This window comes from Rana temporaria, chromosome 2 (assembly GCF_905171775.1).
Source record: "Rana temporaria chromosome 2, aRanTem1.1, whole genome shotgun sequence".
Lineage (NCBI taxonomy): Eukaryota > Metazoa > Chordata > Amphibia > Anura > Ranidae > Rana > Rana temporaria.
In genome coordinates this window covers 465340885-465355956 of record NC_053490.1, presented here as the reverse complement: position 1 = coordinate 465355956, position 15072 = coordinate 465340885, and the positions used below count along the sequence as shown (strand labels likewise).

At 47.3% G+C, this 15072-nt stretch overlaps 1 protein-coding gene across 1 annotated transcript; it reads left to right on the top strand.

The window, feature by feature from the left end:
- The first annotated feature begins 7 nt into the window (after positions 1-7).
- Positions 8-12638, top strand: ZRSR2 (zinc finger CCCH-type, RNA binding motif and serine/arginine rich 2). The gene is made up of 4 exons (XM_040338661.1): positions 8-150; positions 6083-6162; positions 11361-11457; positions 11629-12638. Exons 1-4 carry the CDS (start codon positions 107-109, stop codon positions 11786-11788), a joined length of 381 nt encoding a protein of 126 aa, XP_040194595.1. The 5' UTR covers positions 8-106; the 3' UTR covers positions 11789-12638.
- The last annotated feature ends 2434 nt before the right edge of the window (positions 12639-15072 follow it).

Below are 15072 nucleotides of genomic sequence, written 5' to 3'. Positions count from 1 at the left end.
TTCCATTCTATGATCTCGGGATCACATGATTCCGCACTGACGTCTCACTAGACAGGCTGACATTCGGCTTCCGTAGTTGCTGTGCGCTGCTGGGAGCTAAACAAAGATGGCGGCCCCCGGTGTGTTGGCCACTGAAGAGGATCGGGTGAGGTAAGAGCGCGGAGTGTGTATATTCGATAGAAATGAAGCGTGTATGACATTATGTATACGAGTATGTATGAGAGGTGGGAGAATCATACGAAGGAGTAGCAGGGTGTATGAGGACATCAGACAGGAGAGAGCTGTGAGCCGGGTGAAGGCCCCGACCTGTATACACAACAAGCCTACAAGTCTTCTTCTACACATGCTGCTGTCATATTGTGTGCGGGGATAGAGCAGGTGGCAGAGTACTCCATTGTAATAGGAAATATTCCATATGTGGAGGAAGGCTGCTGCTTCATGGCAGGCCCTAGTGACCAAACCGTGGCCCTCAGGGCCCCCTACAGACACTACTCTGGGGTTTCCCTATTGCAGTGTCATGTGTCTTCATTCAATTACAGTCTCTTGAGGCATGTTTTCTGTCTCAGACAGTCCCTGACACTGTTCTGCAGCCTCTGAGCGGCTCTTGCGGGGCAGCGGCAGCCTCTGAGCGGCCCTTGCGGGGCGGCGGCAGCCTCTGAGCGGCTCCTGCGGGTTGGCGGCAGCCTCTGAGCGTCTCCTGCGGGTTGGCGGCAGCCTCTGAGCGGCTCCTGCGGGTTGGCGGCAGCCTCTGAGCGGCTCCTGCGGGTTGGCGGCAGCCTCTGAGCGGCTCCTGCGGGTTGGCGGCAGCCTCTGAGCGGCTCCTGCGGGTTGGCGGCAGCCTCTGAGCGGCTCCTGCGGCTTGGCGGCAGCCTCTGAGCGGCTCCTGCGGCTTGGCGGCAGCCTCTGAGCGGCTCCTGCGGGTTGGCGGCAGCCTCTGAGCGGCTCCTGCGGCTTGGCGGCAGCCTCTGAGCGGCTCCTGCGGGTTGGCGGCAGCCTCTGAGCGGCTCCTGCGGGTTGGCGGCAGCCTCTGAGCGGCTCCTGCGGGTTGGCGGCAGCCTCTGAGCGGCTCCTGCGGGTTGGCGGCAGCCTCTGAGCGGCTCCTGCGGCTTGGCGGCAGCCTCTGAGCGGCCCTTGCGGGGCGGCGGCAGCCTCTGAGCGGCTCCTGCGGGTTGGCGGCAGCCTCTGAGCGTCTCCTGCGGGTTGGCGGCAGCCTCTGAGCGTCTCCTGCGGGTTGGCGGCAGCCTCTGAGCGGCTCCTGCGGGTTGGCGGCAGCCTCTGAGCGGCTCCTGCGGGTTGGCGGCAGCCTCTGAGCGGCTCCTGCGGGTTGGCGGCAGCCTCTGAGCGGCTCCTGCGGGTTGGCGGCAGCCTCTGAGCGGCTCCTGCGGCTTGGCGGCAGCCTCTGAGCGGCTCCTGCGGGTTGGCGGCAGCCTCTGAGCGGCTCCTGCGGGTTGGCGGCAGCCTCTGAGCGGCTCCTGCGGCTTGGCGGCAGCCTCTGAGCGGCTCCTGCGGCTTGGCGGCAGCCTCTGAGCGGCTCCTGCGGGTTGGCGGCAGCCTCTGAGCGGCTCCTGCGGGTTGGCGGCAGCCTCTGAGCGGCTCCTGCGGGTTGGCGGCAGCCTCTGAGCGGCTCCTGCGGGTTGGCGGCAGCCTCTGAGCGGCTCCTGCGGGTTGGCGGCAGCCTCTGAGCGGCTCCTGCGGCTTGGCGGCAGCCTCTGAGCGGCTCCTGCGGGTTGGCGGCAGCCTCTGAGCGGCTCCTGCGGGTTGGCGGCAGCCTCTGAGCGGCTCCTGCGGGTTGGCGGCAGCCTCTGAGCGGCTCCTGCGGGTTGGCGGCAGCCTCTGAGCGGCTCCTGCGGGTTGGCGGCAGCCTCTGAGCGGCTCCTGCGGCTTGGCGGCAGCCTCTGAGCGGCTCCTGCGGCTTGGCGGCAGCCTCTGAGCGGCTCCTGCGGCTTGGCGGCAGCCTCTGAGCGGCTCCTGCGGGGCGGCGGCAGCCTCTGAGCGGCTCCTGCGGGGCGGCGGCAGCCTCTGAGCGGCTCCTGCGGGGCGGCGGCAGCCTCTGAGCGGCTTTTGCGGGGCGGCGGCAGCCTCTGACTATATTCTGCAATTTAAAAACAGACTGGGGGGGGGAGGGGCACACACCCTTAAAATGTGTTTACATTCAAGATGGTGCTGCTATAAGACCGTAAACAGAACAAAATAGATCACAGAGCACACATACTAAACTGACATTAAATCTTGCAAGACTATTTAAAGCGCCCGAACCCGGGGATTTGGTTACACCATGTGGATATATAGTGCTAAGCCTGGTAGTGGGTCCTACACTGTTCATAGAATGAAAGATCTTGCTTCTCAAACATGGGAGACAATCTCCTCTTTATAGTGCAGCATGTCTGCAGTCTCTGACGATCTCTTGTACCATGCTTGTAGTCTCTTACTATAGTCTGTTGTGTGTCTGCAGTCTCTGAGACTGAATATTTACGGGTCCACACCTGGCGAAGCTCAAACCTGCTCCCACCCCCATTCTAAGCCATATACTGACTACCCTGTGAAGGAAGATATCAATATTTACCTAATCTAAGGGCGCTTTGGTCTGGTCATGTGATCTCCCCAGCGGCTGGCCTCAGGGAGGAGGAGAGATCGCAGACAATGGCTGCAAAGCCTGGCCGATGTCACCTGTAGACTTACTATGGGGCATCCATTGTCTGCTGTCCTATGTTGAAGCTGGGAAGATCACCTGACCCGACCAAAGCACCCTTAGATTAGGTCAGTATACACATCTTTCCTTTACACCCAACCCCCTGGCCACCGGTACTGGTCCGTGGGCTGCTAGGAACTAGTTTGCTGTATGTTCACTATGTGATCACGAAAATAACGCTTTGGACCCTTTTGAGGATCCTTGGTGTGCTGATGACATTTCGTCACTCTGCTAGGAACTGGGTCACACAGCAGTAGGCTTGATCTGAATTAGGGAATTCACATTGGAATGGAGAGCTGTCAGAGTTCTTTACCACTGCAGTAGTGGGCGGTGTTCAGCAATTCAGTGCATCACATGGCTCCCCCCCCCTTTTTTTTTTTACCCCCTATTTCGTACAAATTTTATTTGAAGTGTACAAAATGTACACTCCTATCATGGCAATGTACAGTAGTGTGATTCAGCAAGGTGCACTGCTTTAAAATGTCTGCATTTAATCACAGCACGGTGCAGCATAACAATAGGCTGTGTTGCAGTGTGAATGGGACACATAGAAAACAATTGTTTCCTGTGTGTCCTTGCAGTGACATCTGTTCTACAGTGCAACTTCTGTCTCCACACAGTGTGTGAATTAGCCCTACACAGCCACTCGCGTTACTACCTAAGCTCCGCCTAATGTCAGATCAGTGGCGGTATTCGATATTCATAGACGCGCAAACCCTATTGTAAACTTTGCATGCTTCGTATGAGAATCTAATGCCTGAAGATCTGAGGTGGAGCTGAGATGGTGATGTTAGCGCTCCTTAGCACAGAGACTACCATGAAAATCCTATTGGTAATTGGCAAGTCACTACATCTAGTGGCTATATCAAAACTGCTACTGGCCTTTGGGGTTCCATTGCAGTTGACATAAGGGCAAGGTCTAAGAAGACCTAAGGGCAATTTTTTTATTTTTTTTGCTGTCTGTATCTCATTGAGGTGCTTTCCCTTCACTTCCTGTCCCACAGCCAAAACAGGAAGTGAGAGGAAATCCCTCCAAAGTGAGGGAATTCCTGGTTGTTACCAGGGACCTTAGAACTAGTGTCCCCATTGGGATATTACCCATTTATTTCTACTCCAGGTCTTTGCTCTGGGATTTTCTTTAACTTTTAGTGATAAAGGCAACAAAAGAACCCGAGAGTGTGAATCCCCCTAAGGGGGAAACGGAGAGCAATAAAAACCTGACAGGTTTTCTAATCCCTCTCCACTGTTTCCAAAATAAAAAGTTTATACTAGAAATAATGGCACTGCAAGTATGAAGCACATTTGACGCGTTTACAAAACATGTTTCCACTAGTGGTGCGCCGAATTTTTGGCTGGCAAAACATGTCGGACAAAAACTGTTTTCGGGATGTGGCTGAAAGAAGAAACGGTGCCGATAATGGCACCAAAAAGAGGACGAGGTCCGCCCCAGGTGCCACACATTGCGGGGGTGTCAGCCATCGTCGCAGAGCGGCGATCTCCCGGTGTCACAGAGCTGAATTGTTGAATCGGTGTGACATTACACAGGAGGCGGGACATTGTTACTGTAGCCGAGAAATTCAAATCCAGCCCTGTGACACAGCAGGAGATTATATAATAAACAGTGCAGCGCAATAAAACAAAAATAAATATATAAATAAAGTGAAAAGATACATAATGCTAGTGTATATAATAAGAAAAACAGTGTCCATGTGAGGAAAAACCATAAATAAATAAATCCACAGTCAGTCCAACGAAAATAAATTCCAGAGTGAAAAGTGAAGGGATGACACCATATAATATCCACCACCAGTGAAAGATGGCCTCTCACCTCAGAGCTTAGACCCTTGCGGATCGCAAAGCATATCTGTTTGTATTAACAGCTGACAGCCTCCATAGGAAACGGATGGATGGGATTTAGCACCACAGATCCAAACCCAATGACTTTCCAACAGGGATACCACCATATAATTGAAAAGAAAGGGGAAAATCTAGTGCTCTCCGATTGGATTTCTTTTATTAAAAACGGAACAATAAAAAAGTTGCACTCGCATGTAAGGACACTCGGTGTGCCGAGTGTCAGCATAACAGCATACATCAGTATGTAAAACCATCTGTCTGCAATCTGCGGCGGTCGTGGGTGACGTTCTGCGTAGCTCCTACCCTCTGTACGCGTTACATCCCATGAGCGGGACTTCCTCAGCATGGGTTAAGGGAGCACACAGCAGGAGATTGCCACTCTGATCCGGGCACTGGCTGGCTACATCTGACTAGTGGTGCAACGGATCGTCATTGACCCCTGATCCGAACGGGTCACCATATTCGGATCGGCACACCATGCGATCAACGGATTGAGCTCCACTGCCCTGGCCATAGGAAAGGCCGCGGCTTCGGCCTAGGTGAGCTCCCCTAGAGCGGCACGCTGACATCATCATCACCCGCCTCAACTGCTCGTGGATCTGCCTGCTTATGTGGTTCTATTCTGTAGTGGTAAGGCTAAGCAAGCAGACAATCGTATATACAGTGGGGGGGGGGGGGGGATGTGGACATTACAGTGGGGACTATATATGGTGGTGATCCGTGACTCTGATCTGAGGAATGATAAGAACTGCACGTTTTTTGATCCGTTGCACTTGTACATCTTACAGGCACTGGTGAGGCTGCATTGATCTCTTGTGTCATGTGTACAGTCTGACCATCTCCTGTAACATGTCTGCTAGAGGTGCACCAAAATATATTTTTTAAATTGTGCATCCCGGGGAAAAGGTACTTTATACTTGCAGCTCCAGACCCTCTGTGAGGTTTTTATTGCTCTGGATTTACCCTTTTATTTATCATGATAATCATTGCCGATGAGAAAGAAGGTAAAGGGAAAATCCAAGATTTTAGCTTCCTCCCCAGAAGAAGTAGTGGAGGAAAAATGTCTAATGGGGACAGCTGTATCAGTGACAACTAAGAAGGAAATTCCTCTCCCATTTTGTTTTTTGTAACTTCCTGTTGCACTTCTGGGACAGGAAGTGAGCAGAAATGTAGACAGGCAGCAGAAAATGACATGGCAGGGGTTTTAACCCTTTACCCCTCTACCCAAAATGAATAAAAATAGTTTTGTCTATACATACACATAACGTTAAAATATTTCAAACATTTTGAGATCTGCCTATGGCTCCAAAAGTTGTGTAGCTATGTTAGAATTCAGAAAAAGAGCAATATGGCTGTTCCTTCACATTATGTGGCAGCGCACCCTTTGATGACAGATGGTGTTCCAGCCCAATTAGTACCATGTTATACAGATTTTATTCATAGCCCCATCATTTAAGTGTTCATGGACATTTAATAAACACAGGGACTGAGTTTATTTTTACTTAATTTTATTTTAATAATTTCTCTTTATTTCAGCCACAAACAAAGCAGAGCTCTTCTAAAGAAGGAAAAGCGAAGGAAGAAAAGACAGGCTCTTGCTAAATTAAGAGAAGCAGGTTTGTAATTTGAAAGCTTTGTACTTCTAATGAAAATTTTAATTTCCACTAATTTAAAGAGGAGTTCCACCTTAAAATTGAACTTCCTCTTATCCCACTCCTCGCCCCCTTACATGCCACATAATTTTTTTGGGGGGGGGCGAGTGGGGGCTTCAGGAGAAGGGGACTTCCTGTCCCACTTCCTCCTTCCGCTGAGGGGCTGCAAAGGCGATTAAGCTTAATCGCCTTTTGGCAGCTCCTCCCTGTAGGCGATCGCCTAGGACATGTGACAGGTCCTAGGCGATCGCCTGTCCAATCAAACAGCGCCGGGCTGCGCCGCGCATGCGCAGTGGGTGCCCGGCCGTAAAGCCAATAGCTGTCACGGCCGGGTGCCCACAGTGACAATGAAGACGCCGGCCGGGGAGGGGGGGGAGAGGAGCGGAGCCCCGGCCGCCGCGTCGCTGGAACGCTGGAGCAGGTAAGTGTCAGTTTATTAAAAGCCAGCAGCTACACTTTTTGTAGCTGCTGACTTTTAATAAACTTAAAAAATGGGTGGAAAACCCCTTTAAAGGTGAACTAAAGTATAACATTAACAAACTGTGAGCAGGCAGCCTTTTCTTTGCGTGCCCCCTAGTGGCTCTGAAAAACTAGGACGTCATATGACGTCCTCTCAGAACAAGAGAAGTATCGTGCCACCTTGACGGCGGCCGGTAGTGAGAAGGTTAAAGTGAACTTAATCTTTAAGACAAGATCTGGAGATGCAGTGTGTGGATTTTGCCACGTTTTTTTTTTTTTGATAGATCTCGAGAGAGGAGCCGGATTACCTGTTTGTACGGCTCCTCTCGCATGGCTGCAGGTGTAGTCGAGCGCACAATACGCTCGGCTCTAGGCTGCGGTGCTCAGCGTCTAATTAAAAAAACAAACACTGCTGCAACAGTATCGGCGTATATCGTGCACCCACGATTTCCCCCTGATTTTAAGGAGAAAAAAAGTGCGCGTTATACGCCGATAAATACAGTATTTTTTTCCTCAGTTTAGGCCGATACGTATTCTTCTACATATTTTTCGTAAAAAAAAAATATCAATAAGCGTTTGGTTTGTGCAAAAGTTATAGCGTTTACAAAATGGGGGGTAGTTTTATGGCATTTTTATAAAAAAAAAAAATTATTTACTAGTAATGGCGGCGATCAGCGGTTTTTTTTTTTTTTTTTTTTTTTTTTTTTTTCGGTACTGCGACATTATAGCGGACACTTTTGACACATTTTTGGGACCGATGTCATTTTTATAGCGATCAGTGCTATAAAAATGCATTGGATTACTATAAAAATGCCACTGACAGGGAAGGGGTAAAGTATGTTCCCTGGGTGTGTTCTAACTGTAGGCGGGGTGGGACTGACTTGGGGAAATTACTGATCGCTGTTCATACATTGTATGAACAGACGGTCAGGCATTTCTCCCCTGAAAGGCCTGGGAGCTGTATGTATGTATGTATTAGGGTTGTCCCGATACCACTTTTTTAGGACCGAGTACAAGTACCGATACTTTTTTTCAAGTAGTCGCCGATACCGAATACCGATACTTTTTTTAAATGTGTCCCCAAATGCAGCCATGTCCCCCCCATATGCAGCCATGTCCCCCACAGATGCAGCCATGTCCCTCACATATGCAGCCATGTCCCTCACATATGCAGCCATGTCCCTCTAGCCATGTCCCTCACATATGCAGCCATGTCCCTCACATATGCAGCCATGTTCCTCTAGCCATGTCCCTCACATATGCAGCAATGTCCCTCTAGCCATGTCCCTCACATATGCAGCAATGTCCCTCTAGCCATGTCCCTCACATATGCAGCAATGTCCCTCCTAGCCATGTCCCTCACATATGCAGCCATGTCCCTCTAGCCATGTCCCTCACATATGCAGCAATGTCCCTCCTAGCCATGTCCCTCACATATGCAGCCATGTCCCTCTAGCCATGTCCCTCACATATGCAGCCATGTCCCTCACATATGCAGCAATGTCCCTCTAGCCATGTCCCTCACATATGCAGCCATGTCCCTCTAGCCATGTCCCTCACATATGCAGCCATGTCCCTCACATATGCAGCAATGTCCCTCTAGCCATGTCCCTCACATATGCAGCAATGTCCCTCCTAGCCATGTCCCTCACATATGCAGCAATGTCCCTCTAGCCATGTCCCTCACATATGCAGCCATGTCCCTCTAGCCATGTCCCTCACATATGCAGCCATGTCCCTCACATATGCAGCAATGTCCCTCTAGCCATGTCCCTCGATGCGGCAGCGCGATGCAGCGGCGGGGGGGGGAAAGGGGGGGGAAAGTATTCTATTTAGGTATCGGGGGTATTAGTACGAGTACTCCCGCAAATACTCGGTATCGATACCGATACCGATACTGGTATCGGTATCTGGACAACCCTAGTATGTATGTATATTATTTATTTAGCAGACACCCTAGGGAATAAAATGGCGGTCATTGCAACTTTTTTTTCTCACACAGTATTTGCGCAATAATTTTTCAAACACTTTTTGGGGGAAAAAAAACGGTTTCATGAATTAAAAAAATAACAAAACAATAAAGTTAGCCCAATTTTTTTTTTTTGTATAATGTGAAAGATGATGTTACGCAGAGTAAATAGATACCTAACATTGAAAATGGGGAGGGTAGTGCTGCGCTAATCAGTGGTGAATGGATAAGTGAATAAACAGGTGGGGGAGGGGAATGAAAGTAGGTGTAATTGAAATGAGGAGCAATATAGCCCAAATGGCATCAGCATAAAAATAAATATAAATGATCAGTGAACAATAACAGTAATGGTGCAAATCATATAACTACACAGGTTCCTCTTAATGTGATGAAATACACTATAAGTAATGGTGCAAAAAAAATTTTCAGGTAACTGTGCTAAGTGACACTCCTATACTGGTGATAAACAGTCCATCAACAGAGTTTGAAAAATATTAGCAAAAAATATAAGTAAAATTTCAAAAGTCCAAGAAAGCAAAAGTGCAAGTGTAGGTCCGCAATATGGAGTGAGAGGGAAATGGGTATCCAGTGATCCTTTTAGGGTAAGTAAGGATGTCCCCTTACCTTACTGCTGTAAGGTAACAGCATATAGATCCAACCACATTAGATGGTTCACTCGATGGGCTCTGATCCAACAACGGCAGGTCCTCCTTGGGGTTCTCGTCCCAGATTGGTCAGTTTCTCGCCCCAAAGAAATAAAGCATCGATGGTGTGATACCGTTTTAAAAATTTTAATTCTCAAAGAAAATAGACAGGGGTACTCACATAATCCAAAATACAATTGAGCATGTAAAAAAGAGGGGCAATCTGTCGCCAACGTCACCTCCGATACCTCTCAGTGGACTCATGCGCATTCGTCACTATCATGTGACTTCCTCAGGAGGAAGTCACATGATAGTGACGAATGCGCATGAGTCCACTGAGAGGTATCGGAGGTGACGTTGGCGACAGATTGCCCCTCTTTTTTACATGCTCAATTGTATTTTGGATTATGTGAGTACCCCTGTCTATTTTCTTTGAGAATTAAAATTTTTAAAACGGTATCACACCATCGATGCTTTATTTCTTTGGGGCGAGAAACTGACCAATCTGGGACGAGAACCCCAAGGAGGACCTGCCGTTGTTGGATCAGAGCCCATCGAGTGAACCATCTAATGTGGTTGGATCTATATGCTGTTACCTTACAGCAGTAAGGTAAGGGGACATCCTTACTTACCCTAAAAGGATCACTGGATACCCATTTCCCTCTCACTCCATATTGCGGACCTACACTTGCACTTTTGCTTTCTTGGACTTTTGAAATTTTACTTATATTTTTTGCTAATATTTTTCAAACTCTGTTGATGGACTGTTTATCACCAGTATAGGAGTGTCACTTAGCACAGTTACCTGAAAATTTTTTTTGCACCATTACTTATAGTGTATTTCATCACATTAAGAGGAACCTGTGTAGTTATATGATTTGCACCATTACTGTTATTGTTCACTGATCATTTATATTTATTTTTATGCTGATGCCATTTGGGCTATATTGCTCCTCATTTCAATTACACCTACTTTCATTCCCCTCCCCCACCTGTTTATTCACTTATCCATTCACCACTGATTAGCGCAGCACTACCCTCCCCATTTTCAATTGCTTATGGTTTGATACACCTTCCAGTGCCGCAGCTGTACCTCCACTTCTCATCACTTTCATTTCCCCTCCCCCTTTCTTCCCCTCTCTGTTTCCCCTCCTTTGATAAGCGCGGTAATATCCATTTTTCCACTAGATACCTAACATGTCATGCTTTTAAAATTGCGCACACTCATGGAATGGCGCCAAACTTTGGTACTTAAAAATCTCCATAGACGACGATTTTAATTTTTTTACAGGTTACTGTTTTCGAGTTACAGAGGAGGTCTAGTGCTAGAATTGTTGCACGCGCTCTAACACACGCGACGATGCCTCACATGTGGGGTTTAAACGGCGTTTACATATGTGGGCTGGACTTGCATGCGTGTTCGCTTCTAAACGTGAGCTACAGGGTGTTTTTATTTTACTTCATTTTTTTTTTAATTTTTACACTTTTTTTTTTTTTTTTCACTTTTATTCCTATTACAAGGGATGTAAACATCCCTTGTAATAGGAATCACTGTGACAGGTCCTCTTTATGGAGAGATGTGGGATCAATAAGACCCCACATCTCTCCTCCAGGCTTACAAGCATGAGATTGTGAAAAAAAATTCACCCATCTCATGACTGACAGCCGCGATTGCGGCTTTGTTTACTTCCGGGTTCCGGGCGTGACGTTATAACCATCTGGTCACCAGTCATCTCTATGTATCCCAGCCAGCGCCGGCCGATTCGCTCTCCGGGAACCCGATGGCACGGGAGAGCTTGGAGAAGCACCGGATGGGGACGTCCCCTCCCGCTGCCTATAAGAACGATCAAGCGGCGGAACTGCCACTATGATCATTCTTATCGTGCAGAGAATTGGCAGCTAAAGACGGTGATATCTGAATGATACCTGTAGCTGCAGGCATCATTCAGGTATCACCGCACAAAGTCGAGGACGTCCATGAACGTCCTCGGTCGTCAAGTGGTTAAAGCAGGACTCCCAGCTTTTAGACCTAATTTAAACAGGAATAAAGATCCTAAAGTTCTATAACATGATACATTTCTGTTTGGCAGAAGAGAAGAAAGAAGGTCATGTCTCTGCTGAAGAAGATAATGAGTATAATGAAGAGTATGATGAAGAGTTTGATTACACCCAGTATGTGATTGAAAGGTCTGTGACATTATATCAAACATATGTGTTCTAAATTGTTGTTTTATTTGGCAGTTACTATTTTTAGATGAGCTCCAAATAACTTGCTAACTAGCTGTGTCCTCACGATTAACCGTAAATGTTTGGTGTGTTAACTGTAACTGTTGTGGCTTGATTTTATTGCGCATACAGGCAGAGGTTGCATGAAGAATGGCTTCTTCGAGAGCAGAAAGCTCAAGAAGAATTCAGATTGAGAAAAGAAAAGGAGGAAGCAGCCAGGAAACGGGAAGAAGAGGAGGTAAATAATTGTATGATTTTTCCTTCTTGGCCAATATGGTATAGAGCAACCTAACTTTTAAAGTACAAAAAAAAGTTGTAACATTCATGTTGTCAGATCACCATCCCTTACACCACATGCCCTGGGCTCCATTGGCCTGTGTTGTTGAATGCAACGAGAACTGATTGTTTCCAATAAGCTCTGTTGAGTTGTGATGGTGTGAAGTGGACCTTAGTGTGAGTTCTTTTATCTGGAATAGTGCCCCTTTCTCAGCTAGCTAAATCAACCCTGCCCCTCTCGGTGCAACTCAGGGGATTGGCCTTACCCTTACCCAATTTCTAAGTGTACTACTGAGCTGCGGTGTTGGTGACTGATGGTTTGAGGGCTCGCGCTCTAATGCTGCGGTCGGTGTTGAGGCTGCCTATATGGGCTCCTTATCACACTTAGAAAACCTAGTGTATAGAGGAGGAAGAGCATACAATGATGTACCGGGGCCAACTAGGCCAACGTTGTGAGTTTGGGAGGCTGCTCGGGATTGGTTCCTGCGTAGGGAATGCTGGTCAACTGTATCTATAAGGTAACCCTAGGTTTTCGATCGGTTCCAAACCCTTAAGTCTGGGCAAGATATCTTGTAAGAACACTCTGGGACATTATGCCTGGGCACGCTACAGACCTTTACCCAGCTGGCTCAGTGTTCCAATTTCCAGGTTGGATGTTTTTTTCCGATATGCCCAGTTGAGGCATGCTGCCAGAGCACAATTCCCTGCTCAGCCTCTCCTACAGTTGCATTCAGTTGAGCTACCATCCCTGAGGGTTTTAGAGAAGCCACTCTCTGCATTATATGGGACCTTACTTGTTACTGATTCTCCTAAAATTGAGAGACTATAGGATACATGGAAACGGGATATACCCAACGTAGACTGGGAGGATTGCCTTAAAAAAAATTGCCCCAGGTTGGTGATGTCCTCCTGATTCAAACACAATTTTTGCACCGTGTATACTTTACCCCAATAAGGTTACAAAGGATATATCCTGACTGGGACCCCCAATGCCACCGTTGTTGGACGCAGCTGGGTACTTTCTTCCATACAGTTTGTTCTGGGAGTGCCCTAAGAACATCGTTTTTTGGTCTGATATTTTTGAGCTTGTCAATACTCAACTCCAGGTAGAGATCCCTGTGCCCCCGATACTGACCCTGCTGGGCACTCCTGATGATGCTCAGATCTCAACACAGCAAACTGTTAATCTCCTACTTTGCCCAAAAAAAGATACTTTGTAACTAGTCATCTCCCACATTGTTGTCCTATGAAGCCATGATTGATGCTTTGCTAACTCTTTACATACTAATATACATTAGTTGTGGCTGTCCTTGGAAGTATGACAAGGTGTGGCAGCCGTGAACTTTCCAATGAGTGCACCCTGACAGGTGGATGGTGATGTCCTACTGACTCGCCCTGACTTTAGTCCCCCCCCCCTTCTTACATTGTCCCTCGCTCCCCTTCTAGAGTACAGTAATCTTACTTTATTCTGAGGGCACTGTGGTAGGATTTCCCTATTACTATGTTGTTTACACCTCTCTCTCTCTGGAATGCAACTGGATGTTTTACTTTATACCTTTAATGTGTATCTCCTTAATGCAGGGGTTGACAAATTTGCTTGGAATCTAGGAGCCAGATAAAAAACTTAGGAGCCAGAAAACGCACCCCGTCCCGACGAGCTTGCGCGCAGAAGCGAACACATACGCGAGCAGTGCCCGCATATGTAAACTGTGTTCAAACCACACATGTGAGGTATCGCCGCGATTGGTAGAGCGAGAGCAATAATTCTAGCCCTAGACCTCCTCTGTAACTCAAAACATGCAACCTGTAGATTTTTTTTAAACGTCACCTACGAAGAATTTAAAGGGTAAAAGTTTGTCGGCATTTCACGAGCGGACGCAATTTTGAAGCGTGACATGTTGGGTATGAATTTACTCGGCATAACATTATCTTTCATAATATAAAAAAAAAAAAAATGGGGATAACTTTACTGTTGTCTTATTTTTTAATTAAAAAAAAGTGTAATTTTTTCACAAAAAAAGTGCGCTTGTAAGACCGCTGCGCAAATACGGCGTGACAGAGTATTGCAACGATCGCCATTTTATTCTCTAGGGTGTTAAGATAAAAAATATATATAATGTTTGGGGGTTCTAATTAGAGGGAAGAAGATGGCAGTGAAAATAGTGAAAAATAACATTAGAATTGCTGTTTAAAGGGGTGGTTCCACCTAAAACTAATTTCTAACAATATATTCGTAAGACCCGTTACACTGCGGGTAGGCTGGCTTCTTTTTTTTTTTTTCCCCGTACATACCGAGATCTCGGGGTCTCGTCCCTAGGCGGTGGGCGTTCCTATTTGATTGACGTTCCTCGGACGGGCGCATACGTGACGTCACGACTTTCCGAAAGAAGCCGAACGTCGCCGCGCAGGCGCCGTATAGAGTCGGCTCTATACGGCACCTGCGCGGGCGACGTTCGGCTTCTTTCGGAAAGTCGTGACGTCACGTATGCGCCCGTCCGAGGAACGTCAATCAAATAGGAACGCCCACCGCCTAGGGACGAGACCCCGAGATCTCGGTATGTACGGGGGAAAAAAAAAAAAGAAGCCAGCCTACCCGCAGTGTAACGGGTCTTACGAATATATTGTTAGAAATGAGTTTTAGGTGGAACCACCCCTTTAACTTGTAATGCTTAACTTGTAATACCAACGGCCACCACCAGATGGCGCCAGCTTACACATCTGGTGGTAATAACTTATAATACCAACGACTCACCACCAGATGGCGCCACCTCACAAAGCCAAGTCGCCAGGACTCTATTTCTAGTCGCCATGGCGACCTGGATTTGTCGAGCCCTGCCTTAATGCTATGATACCATGTCACCTGGTTGTTATTTGTTCTGATCATTACAATTTTTTTTTTTTTTTTGTATTCTGATAACTTGACTACAAAGCAATCCTGATTGTAAATAAAAAAAAAAGTTGTAACGGTGTGCATTGGATGAAACTGGAACACGTTGCCTTCACATGCAACACATTGCATTTTGTCACAGCATACTGCAACAAATGTTCAGGAAAATAAAATGAAAATGTATTTTTGGCTTCCGCTTTTAACAAAAATAAAAAACCTGCAAATCAATGCAACCCATTGAAAAAATGCACATCAGTGCAATGTGTTGAAATACCGATGTGAACCTAGGTAAGCTCAAGTGCATTTAGCCAGTGTGAATCCAGCCTAAGACCCAGAAGCTTATTAAAACAATGTGATTAGATGTGAGGATCACTGCAGTCATTTGGTCCAGTGTAAGTGATGTGTTTTTTTTT

Bases quoted from the DNA above. Each gene is read 5' to 3' on its own strand.
- ZRSR2 (XM_040338661.1), top strand. From the start codon at position 107: ATGGCGGCCCCCGGTGTGTTGGCCACTGAAGAGGATCGGGTGAG. The intron at 151-6,082 runs GTAAGAGCGCGG...TCTTTATTTCAG, and splicing joins ACTGAAGAGGATCGGGTGAG to CCACAAACAAAGCAGAGCTC. The intron at 6,163-11,360 runs GTTTGTAATTTG...TCTGTTTGGCAG, and splicing joins TGCTAAATTAAGAGAAGCAG to AAGAGAAGAAAGAAGGTCAT.